Here is a 17132-nt window from a genome sequence, read left to right as displayed (position 1 = left end):
TGCTGTGGCGCTTTTATTATAACGACAACCTGCGTCATTTTTTGCTTTGTGGGTAGGTACTCGGTTTCTTTTCTGTTTTTCTCGAGCTGCACGGTTTCTTCTGTTGCTGCTTCTTCTGCTGTTTTTTTCTTTTTAATCTACTCGGAGATATTATTCCTGCTATGCTGGCGTCTTGTTGGGTTGTGCGGCGCCCGCTTTTCTATTTGTCACCCAGATAAGTGTTTTGTAGTTTTTTCCTTTGATATGCTCAGCCAGCGAGCTGGCAAAACCAAATCCAAATCTTAACTGCAGTGCGCTACGTGCCTCGTGCCCTCGGTGGCACCCACTCCCCCCAGTTCCTTAAAGCAGCCAAACCAACCAGCTGTCATGTCATGTGTGTGTGTGCGTGTGTGAGTGTGTGCGCCTCTCTTTGCCCTGTCAATTCAAGCTGGAAGCTAGCTCGCACAGCTTGAAGTCAGTTCCATTCAACTGGCAACTGTCTTTAAGTCTTTCACTCCGCCAGCTTCGACGTGCGACGTCCTGCGAGTTAAGTGAGTTAAGACGCCGGCGAACAACTTCAAATCTTCAGTAATAGATATCAACAACTTTGAGCGCACAACTGCGAGTACTATGCAACTGCCCCCAATCCTTCCACCCACCGCCTAGAAGGAGTAGAGCTCTTGTGTGCTGCGGGCTTATAGATTGTTCCGCTTCTTTTCTTTATTTTTTTCTTCTTGTGTGTGTTAAATTAAAAATGAACTTTGGCAGCTGAAATTCATGGTCATGTTCACTTTTTGCCACAATTCTTTACTTGGTCAGCTCAACTGGTCGACGTTTATCTTGTGGGGCGCCCTCGACTCACAGCCCAACCCTGGCGTCGTCGCATGTCCAATATTTTGTGGCAAGTTACTCGCTGGTTTTGTCAGTCACTTGATAAGATAAAGCTCTGTGTTCTATGTGCACTGATTGCCGTTGTCCCTCAGAGATTTCATCAGAAACGCGTCCAGATAACAACATGAGCTACATATGCTGGTTACGGAGAACATTTATCATTATGTATAGCATAAGCTCAATCAAATCAGTTGAATTTGAACTTGAAAATGTTAAAAGCAATTTCTGATAGAATACATATATTTTTTTAAAGGGATTTTCAGGGCTCTTGATCAAAAAATCAGTCAGTGTGGGTAGCATACTTCGGATAAATATCCTCCGTATTTATTATAGTTGTGGAAATGTTTTAGAATTGACAAATAGTACTCGAACTTTTTCAACTGCAGCAGTGTTTCTTCTTTTTGATTAGCCTTGACCTTTTCAAATGTGTTCAAAGGGCCACCCAATGCTGATAAGAGTTTGCCTAATCATTCGCCAAATCTGTATTCATATTGATAACCCTTCTGTGTTTTCTTAACTTGTTTTTTAATTATAGATCGCGATCGTAACTGATTGACTTAAGTGCGTAGTCCATAAAGATTTACTGTTCAGTCGCGCGATATTTTTGATATCTCTCGTGTTTTTAATTTATAATTATTAAGCTCGTTTAATACCCTAGACTCATTGAAAATGTGTGATTTTCACAAAATGTATGTAACAGACAGACTCTGACTGCATAAAGTATAATTTTCATGGATGAGCAGAATCAATAAGACATGAAATTTTGAACTTAGGTACTCTCTGTTTTCTATAATCGGATAACTTGCTCCGTTTTGAAGCAAACGATAAAAATTGATATTTAAATATAGTTTCTTTTTTGAATATTTTTTTTTTTTATTCTAAAAACAGTTGCAATTGAAATTGTATTGTTTTCTGTGCTGTGTATGTGCTGGTATCTATGAGGGTATCCCCAAGCTGGGCACTCCCAAGTAAAGCGATCTTACGTGTATAGTTAGTGTCTTGGGCTAAATATAATAGCACGCGTGCTGCCCCTAACTCTAATCTGTAGACCTGTGAAGCCTTCCGAGAATTTATGTGCTTCCAAAGCCTTACGATAGATGTCCCGTGATTTACAACACGACTGGCCAAAGCCGATAAGAATATTTGCTTTTGACCATGTATACCGATGGTATAAAAGCAATGTGGACCGATTGCTGCTCAGTTTAGTAATTACTAACAAAATGAACCGATTGATTGTGAGTTTCGTTGTGGTTTTGGCGTGCATCGCCGCTTGCCAGGGCCTGCCGGACACGGAGTTTCCCTTTGGCCGCATCGTGAATGGCGAGCCAACGACCATCGAGGCCCATCCCTATCAGGTCTCCATTCAGACCACCAAAGGCTCCCATTTCTGCGGCGGCAGTCTGATCAATTCGGACACCGTTGTCACTGCTGCCCATTGCATGCAGTCGTATAAGGCCTCCGAGATCCAGGTGCGTCTGGGCGCCACCGAGCGCAACGAGGGCGGCGAGGTCGTCAGCGTTAAGACATTCAAATTCCACGAGGGCTACAACAGCAAACTCATGATTAACGATGTGGCTGTGATCAAGCTAAGCTCCCCTGTGCGCCAGACGGCCAAGCTGCGCGCCATTGAGCTGGCCAAGGTTACGCCTCCATCCGGCACACCTGCCGTTGTCACCGGCTGGGGCACCACCTGTTTCCTGTTCTGCTCATCGCCCAATACCCTGCAGCAAGTGGAGGTCGATCTGCTGTCAGTCACTGACTGCGGCTCTGACACTTATTCCTACGGTCAGGACAAGATTCTGGACACAATGGTCTGTGCCTATACCGAGAAGAAGGATGCCTGCCAGGGTGACTCTGGCGGTCCACTGGTCGCCAATGGCGAGCTGGTTGGTATTGTGTCCTGGGGCAATGGCTGCGCCAAGACTGACTATCCTGGTGTCTATGCTGATGTTGCTTCTCTCAGACAATGGATTGAGACCACTGCCGCGGAATTGTAAAGCTTTTTAATAAAATTATCAAGATCTGATAAATTCATATGTTATTATAAATATTATACTGCTGCAATTTTTTGTTGTCCCCCAATATTTTGGAATAACTAACAATGATTTTTATGAGTAAGTAATTGAGATAAGTATTTTACTTGTAAGCCTCGTATGCATAGAATTTAATTTAGATAGGGATAGAAAAGATCATCCGATTCTATAAACCGTATGACCTATCCGACTGCCTATTTGCCAATTTTCAAATATATACATATATATATATATATATATAAAATATGCATAAAATATGCTTTCCCGACCATTTGACTTACCATAAAATAAACCTGAACTAATATTAATATTTATTGCAAGAAATATTTGTCGTATTTTTTATTGAGCCACAATCTAAGATACTGGTAATGGGTTTTAATCCACTTGGCCCAATGTCAATCTGTGAACATTATCATGCCACATGACAGCACCCAAGGCATAACACAACTTGTCTATAACTTGCTCATTTATTAACATCTAATAGACTCACAGACCCACAGCTCAGCCACAAAACAAGCCACTTGAAACCAGCTGAAAATATGCAAAGAATTATTAGAAGTGAGTGTAGAACTTTTGACGAGGATGAGCAGGACGACAACGACGACAAGTTGACTAACTGCCTGCCTAGGTTTGGGGTCGAGACCCCAGACTACAACAGTTTCCTCTATGTGCATGTGTGTGAGTGTGGGTGTGTATGTGTGTGTGTGTGTGTCTTGGGCGGCATAAGAAATTTTGTGTGTTGGCACAACGGCTTAAGTTTGCCATAATACGGAGTGTATCCTGCAGATACATCGAGTTCTTGTCGACTCGGTTTAAGTTTTTGGTTTGGTTTTTGCTTCGGTTATGCGCCTGGGCATATGTAAAACTTTTAGCAAACATGACAGCACACCCGAATAATATCGCATGCCATAAATTACACTTAAGTATTTAACAGCTTTATAGAAAACAACAAATAGCCACGCCCACAAACCGGCGTCTAGCAAGCAATAAAACAGTCGAGGCGGAGACAAAGACTGCGACTGCGACTGCGATTGCTAACCAGATCCGGCGTCGCAGTCGGAGCTGTGCGTGTGTGTCTGGCAAAGTCGAGACTAAATGTTATCTTATATCTAAAAACATTTTTAATCAAAATTCCGTTTGGGTGTTACCCAACCAAACTCAGCTGTCGTTGCTCAGGGAGCGGTCCACTGAAAAAGCCAAAGTAAATAATGAAAGGATTGTAGGAGAAATTCATTTCCCATTGGGGAACAGTTCAAAAAAGCTCAATAAAGCGCTATGTAATTAATTATTGAAATTCAAATTATTTAACTTTTTTTGTCCAACAACAATATGATTCCGATGTGAAATCATTTTACATGGAAAGCAAAATCATAACAGTTGAATTTGGAAACTTGCCTAGTCAAATCTTTATTTATTTTTTTTGTAGATATTTTACTCAGTTTAGAAATGTGTAATCGTATTATTATTATTAATTATTTATAAATAATAATATTATTATTATTATTATTTTTTTTTTTTATAATAATTATTACTATAATTATTGTTCTAATTATTATTATAAGGCGAAGTGAAGTAAGGCCTAATGAGGAAAGAATCAACACATTGATACGGCTAATTTTCTCCTTCAGACAAACAAACAAATATGTTATTATCGTCATCGGTAGTCTTTCCGATGTGAAGTTTAGCCTGATGAAGAGAGGTTTTTAGCAGGTGCAAGCCCCTTGCGTCGGCAATGTGAGATGCAGATGATTCATTTCCTGCCTATGCCCAATTATTTTGTTCGCTCTATATTAAAACTGTTAAATATATTGATATTTTTGTTTTCTTCTCTTTTGAGCTTACATTTCAAAAGTGTTGACCAAACTAAAAAACCCTAATTTTTTTTACCTAAAGTGTACACCACACTTTATAAAATCCAAACGTAATCAAAATCAATCTGGAGTAATATTAACAAGTTTCATATATTTTGATGAATATTGAATAAAAGTCAATAAATACGATTGTGCACAATATTTTACAAACAGTTATCAATTTCCCATTTATGTAGTGCAGTATATCTTAAAAAAAAAAGGGGGCAAGGGAAAATCAAACACTACAAATTCCTGGGGCCATTCGGCCGAGCTTCAGCTTGTGGCTGAATAGTTTGTATAGTAATCAACTCCCTGAAATGGTTTTCGGCACACAGCCGCCGCATCGACGAGATTTAGTATCATATTTGCCCTAACAACCAACTACGAAAAATAAATATGCCAGAAATGTGGAATATTTTTGCCTAGCTCAAATGGACACCAATTGACCCAGCAACATGGTGGCAACAACAATGCGAATTCTGTCCCCTACCCTCTGCCTCTTCACCTGGCAACGAAGTGATTTCCAATGTTTAAGCAACACGCTCGAGAGGTGCCACACAGGTCGGAATACAGCAGTGGCAGCATTGACATCGTCGTTCAGGCAGGTGTAAAATTATATGCCAGACGCGTGGCATAGCAGAAATAGCTGATGTGCTGCATGAATATCCGTTACAGGGTCGCTGAAACAGAAACAGGCGCACACCTGACAGGGTAGCCAGGGCGGATAGTCATGACAATTACTTTAATTTCTAAAGATAACCATTTTAATTATAGCATTTTGCGCTATATTACTTGCAATCTTCAGCTTGGGGACTGACATGCTAATGTATTGGGAAAATATATTTGCTAAAATTGTCAACTGACGAAAATAACTAGCTCAAACTAATATTCTTATATATTTTAGATATTGACTGAGAACTAGGTTTAGTAATCAATATTAAATGATTTTTCCTTGTAATTTATATAGAGATTTGGAGTTTTTATTATAATATATATTTTAGTATCAGAACTTCTTGTTAACTACATTTTGTTCACACTTTATAAATGAATCTTTGTTTCCTTTTTTTATTTGACAAAAAGTATTCTACCAATTTTGTAATCCTTTTTATACATCATATTTGAAAATTCTAGAATCCGATTTTCAATATTAAAATTGTTTTCGAGGGAAGAGGAAAGGGTACAGGCAGGTTAACTTTTAACGCGTCTGCAGTTCTTCCCCAATGCATTTACATTAACTCAAATTTAAACAGGCGGCAGTGATAATGGGACTGGCTGTTCCTGGTTGTTGGCTGAAGGAACAGTCCCGAAGTGGACGGTGAATTCTTGCCGTGTTGCCAACCACTGGCAGGCGGCGTTATTATGAGTGCATTTTAAGTATAAACCTCTCTCAAATGTTTATGACATAATGACAGCCGACTTTTCCGCACAGTCCGTGCACACATTACACATACGCCATGTAGCCATCAATGGCAGATGGTGGGGCATGTCAGCACTGGGGGCTGGTGGGGGCATCCACTGGTAAACTGAGGCACTGTCTGACAGTTATGACTGGGATTCAAATGTAATCAACAATTTTTAACTCGCTTTAACTTTGCCCCAGCTTGAACTTCATATCCGAACAGGTTTAATATCTCAATCTTTTGGCTGCGCTGCAATCAACTGTCAGATTTTGGGTTAGTCGCATAAAAATTCAGTCACTGGCGAAGGATGAAAATCACTTGATGCCAGCCTTGCTCCATTATTTTTTTTTTTTTTTTGCATAATATAATAATAATTTATGCCCGTCTGGCTGGTAATATTTGGGTCTGACCGAGTATCAACTCAAGTGGGGAACTGTGTCAATTTTATGAATGGATGTGTGTGTGTGTTTGTCAGGGAATGAGTATGTAAGTGTGTAAATTTACGTGGGTGGTTTTAAAATTTCATAAAAGTTCTCAGTGGATGTTAAATATCATTTATATGATGGGGAAATTGTTATAACATATGGAGTCTTAAGCTGAGATCAAAAATTAGATAAATTCCAAACAAAATAAGTTTCATTATCGTACGAATAAATATAATTGGTATAATATAAACTTTAATTTAAATTTAAGCATATATAAATCAATATACAGGTTATGAAAAATAATTTACTATATAAAAGCTGCTTTATAATAATTATGTGATTGTTTAACAGAGCATTCGAGTTATAGGAGAGATTTTAAAAATACTTTATAAGTGGTTCAGAAAATGAAACTGGGCCTTAACTCAAAGTTCTGACTTTTGATAAAGTGCACTCAACAAAAAATCTGTGGGCTTATGAGTGTTCATCAATCATATTTAAATCAATTAAGTCATTCATGTGCTAAGGCCTCGGCTTTTTGCTGTTTCGAACTGCAAGCCAAATAATTTAAGCTGAGAGAATCAACGGAATTAACCAAACACATATTTAATTAATTATTGCTATATATTGCTGTCACGCCCACTTACCCACACACACACTCACACATACACGTGCAGCCAATCATAAGCATTAAAAAGTTATTCAAGTGCATGTTAAACTTTGTTCAAAATTATACCGTACAAAAATAGGTTTTATTAAATATTTGTATTTTCATTCACTAAAAATACCAATTAAAATATCTAAATACATCCTACAATATTACAACTCATATTAAATAATCCATTTCTTTAATAAAGTAGAGTTGTCCCTAACAGAGAATATGCTTTAATTTAGAACCATTCCAATATTAATATTGAAAATAAGTTACAAGTGCTTACTTGAAAAAAAATACTAATTATATAAACATTTTATAGCCAAGTTTTTGTAGCATGATTCATTTTCAGATGGCTTTCAATTAATTAACGACTAAGCATTTCCCAATAAGACAATATTATTGAGCACAAATATTAAGGACCAAAATGCTGTACCATCAATTGAAGACATTTCCCTCAATATGTGTGCCTATTTCTAGGGTATTTAAAGTTGTTTAAAAACTTATTTGGGTCAAACTCGATGCTCGTTGGCTTTGGCTTTGGCAGGAGTTGGCATTTGCCTGGCTGAGACTGAGGCTGGCCATAATGTCAGCCAGTCAGGCCACTCATTACTCATTTACCATAAACTTTTCTTGACTTTTCATATTTTCTAAAATGCACTGCACACACAAACACAACATGGTTACTTGTACTGGGAGGAGCTCTCATTGTATTGATTTTGCAGAACCATTAAGAACAAATTGTGGGCTGCCAAATGGGTTAGCGGCAAGGGGCTTTGGGTGGGGACTGAAAAGCCGGCCAGACAACAAATCGCCAGCTATAAATTCTGCACTTAAAAAGTTTGCACAGTTTGAGCATTTTGTGGTTGTCGTTGTTGTTGTTATTGTTGTCGACTTTTTGCACAATAATTTTTGGGGTAGGCTTTTAGGGCGTAATCCTCAGTGCCATATTCCACGGCTTGCAATTTTTTTTTCTTTATGCTCGTTGGCATTTAAAATTTATTTTTATAATATCTGGCTTGCTTTATCTGCACACACAGTTCGCTTGACTTACATTCTACAAAAAACATGCTACAGTTGTGGGCGTGGTTGGCCTTACATGTGTTTTGTCTGGCAATCGCCAACAAGTGGCTGCCAGGTCTTTGACCAATTGCCTTGTCTGTTCAGTCTGCCACTTTTGCGGCTTAAATCAAAGAATTTAAAGCGCAATGTTCTGCTCAACGATTTGACTGGGGGGCAACTGACTTACAATTTTTAGCAAACTATAAGTTTTGCCATTCTGTATTTTTCAATTATATTTAGGTTCGCGATATCTTGCAGTTTTAATACAAATAAATACTTATATATATGTCGTATTTGAAGAAGGGCTCATGATTTCGGACTTCTATGGCACCGTTTGCTATATACGAGCATTTAGCATCTATTTTATGACACTTAAAAGACGTAAATAGCTACATAAAAACAAACTTTAAGGCTCTCTGCCGGGCGACCAAAGCAACAACTACAATTCCGCCCATACAGACTTTAAAGTCGACAGCAAAGCTGACTGCGCCACAGGAGACGCGGCGCGAGTTGAAACATGCCACAAAAGTTCGACACAGAGCAGCTGCCTGGCTGAAAAACATGTTGCGTGAAAAACTATTAACTTGTTTTGCTGGGCATTAGATAAGGTAGAAAGAACAGGGCCGCGGCAGGTCTCATAATTGTGCGCTGCAGCCACTCATAAAATAAGCAGCAATAAATAGAATTTTCCTTATTTTCAAGTATATGTGTAGAAAACCAGGATCTATTAATTTTAATTGTAAATATAACATTGCCTTTGTCCAATAAGCGAGCAATTTTGAGCTTCGAGCTTAAGACTAAGATTAAGGTATCTAAACTTTTCTCGGAAAAAAACCGAAGCTAGTTGTAAATTTAGTAATAAAAAAAATAGGTCGATAAATATTCCGTCTTAGTGTTATCTCTAGCGCTTAAGCCATTTATCGATCGTATTCAAATTTATTAATTTTCATGAATGAAGCCTAATTAAATAGTTGGGTTATAGATTTTCTCAGCCACATCGATAAATATTCGGTTTTGATTTCATCGCTAGCCTTTAAAACTAATCTATGATATTTAGCGTTTATTATTAAAAGAAATGTTTACCAATAAAATGTTGTATACATATACTTCCCTAGATAAGTTTTTCCTGGTTATTGTTTTACTTCGCAATGAAAATGTTTTAGGATAATTTCCGATGCTTAAGGAATAGACAACAAGGGTAATGTCTATAATTAAGGATTAAACATAAGCTGTAGTTTTAGTTTTTCTAAGTTGAGCCAAGTTTAAATATTGTTTGCGGGTTTTCCTAAGCTCCAAACACGCACAAAGTATGATATATGCCTGACATACGCCTGAGAAAAAGGTGTGGAGGGAGGAGCCGCAGTATGTGGAGCGGCTGTCGTAAGCAAAGTTTTACGAGTCCCGTACGTATGTATGTATGTTTTCCTTAACTGAAAGTTTTCGTGCAATTTTCTTGCTGCTGTTGTTGTTGTTGTTGCTGTTGCTGTTGCTGCTGCTGCTGCTTCTTACACCTCATCAGCAGCGCTTTTTGCAGCTTTTCGCAATTGTTGAAAATTTTGCGCCGCTTAAGTGATTTTTGGTGTAGCATACTTTGGGGCGCATGTCTGAGTCGTATTTTGAATGCGCGGTCAAAAATTGAAGCGCACCGTGCCCCCCACTGCAGATTTACCTCAACGCCCACCTCGGTCTACCCCACTGAACCACTTTCGCCCCCAGCTAGGTGTCTGGCCCTAAATTGAAGTCGTTTAGTGTGGCAACCAAAGGATACTTAAATTGATTTTTTTTTTTACGTTTTTGTTGTGAGTATCTTTTAAAGCGTTTTCTTTTGTGCAATTTGCTGTTTTGGTTTCATTTATAAAAAATGCATAGGCTCTCATATATTTTTCTCTTTGCCAGCATGAATTGTGCTATTCATTTGCATAGAGCGTTGATTTGAATATACATATATCTTTCGTTGGGCTGAATTTTAAATGATGTGTAAGATAATTGGGTTCTTCGGTGTATGCGAATCATTATATCTTAAAATTTTCAGAATAACAAGATATTGTTAATAAGTTGCTTCGCTTATTATTCACATTCTGAATATGAATAATTTTATAAATTTGTTGGCTTTGTAGAGTCTTTAGTCTTTCTTTAATCATAGAATATGTTTGCTTCTCTATTTATTTTTTTTTTTGTCAAAATCATTTCTAAATTCTTTAAGTTCAAATTTGAATCGTAGAATTTTTACAAATTTATTTTTAATATATCCCATTCAGCCTCCCCAGTCACTCATGATTTGTGCATTTCCTTGGAAGCGTATTTTCTATAATTTAACCTAGATATCTGGCAAAGTTGACTTTTCGAGTCGCCTTTTGTTTTTACTAGTCGAGCAGCTTCCGCTTGAACTTCCGCTTCCCTTTAACCATTTGCCAGACCCCGGCCGACATCCAGAACATCAACCGGGACTTAGAGTCTGCTGGTTCTGGTTCTGGTTGAAGTCGTCGGCTTTTAGGCCAGACGGTTTCAGCAGCATCGCTTTCGCTTTTTCTCTGCTCGTTTTGGCTTATTAAACATTTATTGTGTTTGCTGGCGTTTCCGCTACAATTTGTTTTAGGCTTCCTGCTGTATATTCGGCTTTTTTATGGCAACGCCTTTCCCCGCGCCCCACGGCCGTGTCGTGTTCACTCACGCCTACTTATTTTAAATCCGAAACCGTTTACACATCAACAACTTGGCACTCTCTTATCTTGACTGCATTTGATGTGTCCCATGTGTGCGACGCCGACGACGACGCCGATACCGGCGACGTCCCTCCAACATCTCCACTAACACAAAGGGACACGAAGGATAATGGCATGGGCGTGATTACAGTCTGAGCCTCACATTGAAACTGAGGCGGTGACTGAGCTTTTGACTGGGCACAGACATTGAATTATCACACGCTTTTGTTCGAGCTTACTTTAAGCGGAAGGACTAAGGTTACTTGAAGGAATGGTAAGTGGAAATAAGAGTGCGCACTTGTATTCTATTTATTTCCAGCGTTACTTTGGCTAAAAGAAATTTAAGGGAAGGTTGCTTAGATATAAAAGGGAACACTTGCATTCTACTCTCTTAAGATTTACTATGGCACAAAATAAGCATTTTGACTGGTAAAAATTTGTACACATCTTATATATTGCCATGACTATATGATGTATCGAATTAAATAAATGTTCTTTTATTCCACTAACTCATTCATGCATGCCCTTGGCTAAGTAGTCCCTAAGTAAAATTGATTTTTAATGTACTAGCGAAAGGGAATTATCATGTAAGGAAATGTGTGATCCCTAAAAGTGAGCATATTGCAGCATATTACATTTTTGATTTTTTTTTTCATAATTCTGAAACTTTAGCTGTTTAAATGGTATGTAGAGAAAACTCTATTGTCGAATAACCACAACCCCTTTACTTCGATAATAATTAATGAATAATTAATTTTATTTATTTATATAATTTAATTATTTTAAAACAGTTTAAGAATTTTTTTAATTGTCATATGATAAATTTTGATAGATTTTAGCTGAAAGCTAGGGTATTTAGTTGTCGACAGGCCGCAGCAAGTTGTCATATTCTGCCACGCGCAGCACTTTATAAATTATGATTTGCCAGTTGTTGGGTGTTGCTCAAGTGTTGCCAACAAGTTGTTGACTCGCTGTTGTTGTTTTAGGCGCCTCATTTGGTTTATAAATGGGTACAAAAAAAAAAGGACAAACTGGCAGCGCCATCGTATCTTGCAAAAATATCAATTACAATTAAATAGATTAAACCTTATCATGCAACAACTGTCGCACAAGTGTCCTGACAGTGAAGACAGCGCCAACGAGGAAAGCGGCGCAGCTAAAACAACTACGAGGCAAACAAACTGCCACACACACACACACATAAAGGGAGTTGCGAGACAGCTACACCCACACATACATACGTACAAGGACACCAAGTCTGACGCAACAGTAAAAACGCTCTATAAGATTAATGAACGTACAAAAGTTTAGAGACAATGACGACAACGACGACAACGACAACAACGAAGACAACAACATGACAAGCGGCTGCGACTGGCGCAAAATACAAAATGAGCACGAAAACTGTATCAAAACAATCAAATGCCGAAGATTGTATACCCTAAGGTTTCCCTTTTTACTGCAAATATTACATTATTTATTGCTGTTAACCTTATTCGCCTTTTTTTTTTTCAAATAAAAACTTAATTTCCTGTAGGTATTCCTTTGTTTCCCAGGCATTTGCTTAAGATTTCGTTAAATATATATGAATTAGGTAGTCCAATCTATCATCCTGAACTAATTATCAATAAATAATTATAAATATTATTATTTAAAGGTCTCAGTCGTATAACCATATTTTCGATGGTATCTGGTAAACAGCAAATAAATAGAGCTACCTACGTCCAATTTTAAAGTCTACGGATATTCAAAAAATATGAATAAAATTATAAAATATACTTTTAAATTTTGAATTATCTGAAATGTCCACTTAATGGTGTTACATATACCCCGCACCACACGTATACCCTCTCTTAGGGCATAGATATATATAGCATACACTTAGGCACGCCAAGTCAGTAAGTTGTGCAAATTTATTTTGGCGTAAATTTCATTTTACTAATCGAATCGATTCTTATGCGTTTCATTTGATTTCGGCCTGTCTGGCTTTTCGCCTCTCTCTCTCTCTCTCTCTCTCACGCGCACAAATAATTCGTTCGCTTCGTTGTTTACTGACCGTCATTTGTTACTCGCTCTCTGCTTTCTTCTGCTTTTTGGCAGCGCCAAAATTGTTGGATAGGTCAGTTCTGTTCCGAAAGTGTTTGCATGTATATCTTGGTTAGATGCTTAGTTATCTCCGCTGTTGCGTGTTCCCAATTGCGTTTTCACAGCTTGCTTTGATAGTGTGAACTCGATTTTCATTTCGAAAATCAAAAATAGTTGGTTTTTCTTTTTTTTGGGTATGTTGCATGCTGAAGGCAAATCCCCAACATTGTTAGCTAAACCCATTAAACGAACCTGATTTAAAAAAAATATATATAAGATTGGCGGCTAGAATCATTTAACAACCTTCAAGCTTTTTAAATCCCTTTTTTACTGCCCAGCTATAACAATATTGAAGAAATTGTTAATTACCCGCTTCTGCCTTTCGCTGCCAAGCGGCATTAAATATATATATAGAAAGCAAAAGAGAAGCGCATAAGCTTAAAGTGCAAGTTATGTAGTTTAACATTGGCTGTAAATGTATGCAATGGGGCAAGCTCAACTGTAAATCCGACCATCCTCCGCTGCTGCCAAAAATCAGTAAATATAAATTGTAAATTATCTGACTCTTCCTCTCTCCCTCTGTTTCGCTCCCTGCCGCAAACGACTTTGATTCCTACTCAGTCTTCGACTTCCTCTTGTCGCTTTTGTTTATACTAAATTGCTTCGTTTTCGATTATCGCGCAGTGCACTTATTCCAGCCTGCGCCTCCGACGCTGTCAACGTCTTCGATCTATGTCTAAAGAGGGGCTGGCTGGCGACGGGCGAGCGGCTTCTGTAATTGTAGAACTGGTTAGTAACAGGGCTCAATCATAGTTATTTTCTTTTTCTGGTTGTTTGCTCTCTCGCTCTGTTCCTTTCGCAATTGTTGCTTGTTGAATTCAGTTGGCAGCCCCTTTAAAGTCCGAGCACTTGTCGACTTTTGTTCCCGTTTCTTGTACTGATTCTGTTTCATTTTATATACATTTGTTTGTTATTTTTGTTTTTTATTTATTTTTGCCAGACATTTATTATGGCGCCTCCATTTTTTTATATAACACCCCAGAACAGCCAAGCGGCCGAGTCTCGGCATCCAAATGGAGCAGCGTTCCTTGGGTGCTTCAGGCCCCTTTAAGTGGCAGCTGCCCAGTTGACCAGCGTCCAAGGCAAATGGCCCCCGAAAAATGTAGTCGACGGCAGCGTGACAGTGACAAGTACAGTGAAGCTTGCTTAATGAAGTCTTGAGTCCAGTTGTTCAAGTGGATGCGGGCTTTAGGCAGTAGAACAAAATATAATTTAAAGATAGATGAGTAGTAGAAGTTAAGGACATGAAAAGAGAGTGAACAAGAGTTTTGGTGGGTGAAGAGGGAAGTGAAAGAAAGTGGCCGGACCAGCTGGGAATAATTTAAGGAAAATGTACATTGCAAATCAATAACTTCTTGATAAGTAATTAGTGCTGGTTGGGAAGGGAAGGGAGAAATGGTTGTGAAAAAAGAGAGAGAATGAAGTTACAAGTAAAGAAAAAGAAAAAGACAGAGTAAAAACGAATGTGAACAAATATATAGAGCGAGCAAGCGAGATTTAAATAAAGAAGCGGGATTAGTTGGTAAATAACAATGTTTAACTCAGATGAAGTAGAGATATTTTATCATCTATCATCAAAATGGATTAACAGCTCTGTAAAATGATGAAGATAGACAACAATTTGACTTAAGGTTTCTCGCTCTATCTAAGAAGAAAAAAAAACGATCATGTTTTTTAAAATGAAAATTTTGAAAATACTCTAGTAAAAGTCTTAAAAGTGTTACGTAAGTTGATATTTAAAATATTCTACTCAATAACTGTCTAAAACTAAGCTCCCTTTGTCTACTGTCTATTTGTTAGCCTAGTAACAAAATGAATAAGTCCGCCAGTGGCCATCCTGAGCTCAATGTGCTTGGCAATATGATTCGATCCACATCCTGTTCAAAGCGCGCCGAGAACCTAAACTAACCCAGTGGCAGGCAACGTGAGCGCCATTTGCCATTTGCCAATGCCAAAAATGCTTGGTAACAGGCGCTCCAATCGAAGGACCTGCAAAACGGCGGCTACGGCTTGGCCAGAAAGTTTTGTGCACAGTGAACGACAAATGCGACAGAAGTGCCTGGCTAAAACTGGCCCAAACTGAACTGGTCCTGCTGCTGACTGTCTCTCTGCTGCCAGTTGGGCTTGGCTCGGCTCCCCGTACGCTGTACCCAGTTCCCCTTTTGCCTAGGCCCTTGCTTGGCTGACTGGCCTTTTGTTTTAGTCAGGTCGAGCGCCATTTTCCAGCAATTTTTAGTTTTTAATTGACATTTGTTTGTACTCTGCACTCACTCTGAGTGTGCTCGTGTGTGTGTTTGTGTTGGGGTGTATATATGTGTGTGTGTGTGTGTGTGTGTGTGGTAATATTCATGTGTGCATTACACTGAGCACTTTACGACCGACGGCAGACATTTTTGTAATTATAGCACAAAATTGATTTGATTTTTGATTTTAATAGGTATTGACAGTATTTTTAATGAAGCGGCGGAGAGCTTGACTAGCCACGCCCACGTGCGCAGCATCAATCCTTTATATATATATATATATTATATGTATATCTATTAATATATATATTAGTACGTGCTCGAGTGTGTTTGCACAAAATTTGCCCAAAAAGCTTAAACATTGAAATGTAATTGAATATTTAGTGCAGAGTCACTTGTAAGGTCGTTGCCATACATACGCATGTGCGTGCGTGTGTGTGTGTTAATAAGGGTGTGTGTGTGTGTGTGTGAGTGTCCTGGAATTCAGTTTGCCAGTTTGCCGAAACGCACTTAAATGCACCACAAAAGAGCATAAATTCGAATTTAAATTCAGAGAAAAATGTTATAATATATTATAAAACTAATACCGAATATTAAAATGATAAAAATAAATTGTTGTTACAGTTTCGATACTTTTAACCTAAAGTTACGAGCATATAGGTTTTTGTGGATTTATGAAAAGTAAATTTGCTTTTAAGGCTTTTATTTTGACATTAACTGAACAATTTATTTATTATACCAATCGAATTGTTTTCAAAAGCAAAATATCTGCTTTTCTAATAGGGATTTCTTTTCAAATATTATATATATATAAAATGCCTTTTTAATCGAACACAAGCTATTTACATTTTTATTCAAGAAAACTAAAACCTTAAATCTTTATCATGTGAGTATGCTTAAATTCATGACATTTTTAATTATAAATATCTAAATATCCCATTTATTTAAATTTTATTTTTACGCCGAATAATTTACTACCCATTTATTTTTTCTTAAGATATAAATATTTCTTAGCAACAATAATGATATTACAGACTTTTGAGGAAAACTCATATGGATATTTTTAGTATATGATAGACATTGTACATTTGCCAGAAATTTCGCTACATTTGAGTAATGTTTTTAATTGCACAATTTGGCCGGCTTTAAGAATTATGAATAAAAGGAGCTTAAGACGTTGTTCGAACAATTTCTAATTTGATGCAAAATCAAAATTTGAAGCATGTGCTGTTGCCGCTTGCAGTCGAACACTTTCATTTAGTGCCAGCCGACTTGCATATATAATTTTGTTTAATTTGATTCCATAGATCAATTTGATTCGGCCGACACTTTGGGATCAAACGAAGCGACTTGGGAACTGGGACTGGAACTGTTATTGAAATGGTGTGTGCACCGGACGAAGGGCTTGTCTGAGGCTGACATAAATTTGCAAATCGACAAATATGTCATGCTCAATGCAATGAATGCACAAACACATGCGAGTATGTGTGTGTGTGTGTGTGGTGTGTGTTTGCAGTTATGTAGGTGTGTTTTTGATGGACAATGTTTGCTTATCGCTGCACAGTGCCGTTCACTCTCTCTATCTCTGTCGCACGCCCTGAACGTGACTGACGCCTTAGTGGCAGCACCTAAAGACGACTCCGCTCCCGAACCTCTTACCAGTACACAATTCCAGTCCCTGTCCCAGTCCCAGTCCCAGTCCCTGGTCCTGTGCTGTTGCTTGTGCGCCTAAATGTATGCAAGATAGCATCTG

The 17132-nt window shown here is 38.1% G+C and overlaps 1 protein-coding gene and 1 long non-coding RNA gene across 2 annotated transcripts in view; both read left to right on the top strand.

The window, feature by feature from the left end:
* LOC116651404 (uncharacterized) overlaps window positions 1–17132 on the top strand; it is a 67447-nt gene that overhangs the window by 36029 nt on the left and 14286 nt on the right. The gene's annotated exons all lie outside the window — the stretch shown is intronic.
* Window positions 2076–2918, top strand: LOC6634081 (trypsin). Its single transcript, XM_002057866.4, has one exon. The coding sequence runs from the start codon at window positions 2091–2093 to the stop codon at window positions 2865–2867; it is 777 nt and encodes a 258-aa protein (XP_002057902.1). The 5' UTR covers window positions 2076–2090; the 3' UTR covers window positions 2868–2918.

The sequence above is a fragment of the Drosophila virilis genome, chromosome 4, assembly GCF_030788295.1.
Source record: "Drosophila virilis strain 15010-1051.87 chromosome 4, Dvir_AGI_RSII-ME, whole genome shotgun sequence".
Classification (NCBI taxonomy): Eukaryota; Metazoa; Arthropoda; class Insecta; order Diptera; family Drosophilidae; genus Drosophila; species Drosophila virilis.
The sequence above is the reverse complement of the archived record's forward strand: the minus strand, read 5'-3'. Positions and strand labels throughout refer to the sequence as shown.

What these genes read in the sequence shown, in the direction of transcription:
- LOC6634081 (XM_002057866.4), top strand. Translation starts at nt 2,091, where the DNA reads ATGAACCGATTGATTGTGAGTTTCGTTGTGGTTTTGGCGTGCATCGCC.